Source organism: Microtus ochrogaster, chromosome 5, assembly GCF_000317375.1.
Source record: "Microtus ochrogaster isolate Prairie Vole_2 chromosome 5, MicOch1.0, whole genome shotgun sequence".
NCBI lineage: Eukaryota > Metazoa > Chordata > Mammalia > Rodentia > Cricetidae > Microtus > Microtus ochrogaster.
In genome coordinates this window covers 66,401,482-66,404,372 of record NC_022012.1, presented here as the reverse complement: position 1 = coordinate 66,404,372, position 2,891 = coordinate 66,401,482, and the positions used below count along the sequence as shown (strand labels likewise).

Genomic DNA, 2,891 nt, shown 5'->3' with positions numbered 1-2,891 from the left:
GGTTTTGGAGCCTGTCCTGGCACTAGCTCTTGTAGACCAGGCTGGCCTCGAACTCACAGAGATCCGCCTGCCTCTGCCTCCCGAGTGCTGTGTTTTAAATTTTTTTTTTTATTATTTTTGGTTTTTTTGGAGACAGGGACTTGGCTGGTCTCAGATTCAATTTGCTGTATAGCTGAGGAAGACTTTTTAATCCTTCTGTTTCTCACCTCCCAATGCTGGGATTGCAGCCATGGTTTTGTGGTGCTGGGGATGGATAGAGCTTCATGGATGCTGGGCAAGGCTCTACCAACTGAACTACATCTCCACCTAGGTAGATGTCTCAGTAGGAGGTACCGCTGCCCAAGTACAATTATTGCAACAAAGTACAAATCTGTTTGGGACTCAGTTCTCTTGAGAAGATGCTTTGGAGTTTGTGTTGAACAGAAAGTGAAGAAGAGCCCACCCATCTCAGAACCTCCCTTGGTTTTTCTCTGCTTTGATATTTTAGGTGTACAGAGCTAATGGACCAGATGGAGCTGTGGGCCGAGGCCAGAGGATCCACCTGCAGTTATGGGACACGGCAGGACAGGAGAGGTAAGCATGTCCTCCCTGGTGCTCTTGCTACACTGTCCTGGACAGGCAAAGGCAGTCAATTGGCTCGTCTGCACCTGGTGAGCTGGGCAGCCAGATCAGTCTGCGGGCAGCCTGAGGGGACAGCGATGGGTGTATTTTCTCTGCGATCAACAGAGATGGGAATCTCCTTAAATTAAACTTTCTTATTTGGGACTCATTCCTTTTTTTTTTCTCCCATTTTAGGCTTTCCCCCATTGCCTTAGCTGTTTGCTCACCTGTAAGGGAGTCCTAAGGCTCCCTGCTTTGTTCTTATCTGATATGGAAGCCCGATGGAACATCTGGTTGGCATGACTTAATCAGGCCACAGGTTACTTAACTAAAATAAACGATGTCACATCTTGGTGCAAGGCTACTTTCAGGCAGCTACAGCCCCCTTGAAGGATTTTTCCTCTCTCTGTGTGTGTTCTCCTGTGGTATGCAGACACACGTGTGATGTGGGGCCCAAGGTTAACATCAGGACTCTTTGATTGCTCTCTGCCTGACACTCACTGAGGCGGGATCTCTCACTGGAACCCAGTGCTCACAGATGCAGCTGGTCTGTAGCTTGTTTTGAGAATCCCACCTCTGTCTTCTGTGTGCTGGAGTTACACACTGGTCTGTGTAACTATGTCACTATGGTCTGCTATGCCCACCTGACATTTATGTGGGTTCTGCTTGTCAAGCTTGTATAGGAAACATCCTAACCACAGAGCCATCTCCCCAGCCCTCCTCTTTAAAGGATTAAAAAAAAAAGAAAGAAGAAAAAAAAACCATAGAAATTTTCAAGTGTACACAAAAGAGAAGAGGTTCAGCTGAATCCCTGTCACTTCACTCAGAGTCCGCAATCACTGTGCTGGGGCCAGTCTTATTGCACATGGCCCCTTCTCACTTTTCTCCTCCCCTCCCGTGTTACCTGGAGGGCAAATCTTAGATATCATGTCATGCCATCGGTTGCTATTTTGGTTTGTATCTGTAAACAGTGAAGACATTTGGTAAGAACACTGAATAAAATAATTGAGAAAAGGGCTGGAGAGAGGGCTCAGCAATTAAGAGCACTGACGGCTTTTCCAAAGGACCCGGGTTCAATTCCCAGCCACCACATGACAGCTCACAACTGTCTATAGCTTCCTGTTCCAAGGGATCTGACGCCCTCATACAGACATCCATGCAGACAAAACACCAGCGTACATATAATAAAAATAAATATATTTTAAAAATTGAGAAAAATCTACCATTTCTGAATAGCTGGTTAATGTATACCATGTCCTTCTGTGGTGCCTGCCTGCTAGTGACAGACTGTGTATTTATGCAGAGTGGGAGGAACCAACCAGAGGAAGAGCAGGGGCAGCAGGTAAAGCCTCGGTGGTAGACTACCTGGGAAGAGTTGAGTCTTCCTCAGCACCATTCCCATCGTAGAGGCAATGAAACGGTTGTCAGAGAGGAGAGACTTCTACAGAGGCCTAACATGAGACTAAGGATTGCCTTGTAGGGTCAGGAGGAAAACGCACATGGCCTGCTAACACTGTTGCTTTTGGCCCAGTGAACTCACGGTTGTCCAACGATTCCCTGGCTGAGACCGAGGCTACACGGCAGTTCTCCAGTCCGTGGGGTTCAGTTTTCAATAACACGTTCTGTTCACATTGAAATCAGGGAGTGGTAAGCAGCCGTCTGGGAGAACAGCGTGGGAATTGTTGATGAATCTCTGTTGAAGGCGGAGGGTGTCCCTGGCGGCTTTGCATCCCAGGGGTGTGGCCATGACTTAGTGACTGCCTGTTTTCATGCCTTAGGTTTCGTAGTTTGACCACTGCGTTCTTCAGAGATGCTATGGGTTTCCTGCTACTGTTCGACCTGACAAATGAGCAAAGTTTCCTCAATGTCCGGAACTGGATAAGTAAGTGCTGGGGTTTCCTGGGCCCTGCTCTGCTCCCTGAGTGTAGCGATGTTTATGTCTTTGGCTGAAAACAGCTCCGGGCCAAGGCTGGGAAGAGTAAGCTCTTCAGCTTACCGCTGCAGACTACTGCGCCCCTTGAGCTACCTTCTCTTTGCTGGGGGTCCTTCCCTGTCTTCTCAGGAGGGGTCAGATGAGCTGATGGAATTGGGTCACCATCTGTCTTCCTGGAGTTAAGGGACTGAGCAGGTCATGTCTAGAGCCATTCCCCATCCTGAGCCAGGATGAGTCCTGACAAAACTTTTAGGTAGTCTAAGCCTCCAAACTCATGCATTTCCCCTTTTTCCTTTTACCTTTATCTTCCACTCTGGTTTTTTTTTTTTTGCTTTTTGTTTTTTGTTTTTTTTTTTTT

The 2,891-nt window shown here is 47.5% G+C and overlaps 1 protein-coding gene across 1 annotated transcript in view; it reads left to right on the top strand.

The window, feature by feature from the left end:
* The window catches only part of Rab27a (RAB27A, member RAS oncogene family), a 55,581-nt gene that overhangs the window by 37,309 nt on the left and 15,381 nt on the right, over nucleotides 1-2,891 (top strand). The window contains exons 3-4 of the mRNA XM_005347633.2: nucleotides 488-573; nucleotides 2,379-2,482. Of these exons, the coding sequence (XP_005347690.1) occupies nucleotides 488-573; nucleotides 2,379-2,482 (190 nt within the window). The remainder of the gene's footprint in view (nucleotides 1-487; nucleotides 574-2,378; nucleotides 2,483-2,891) is intronic.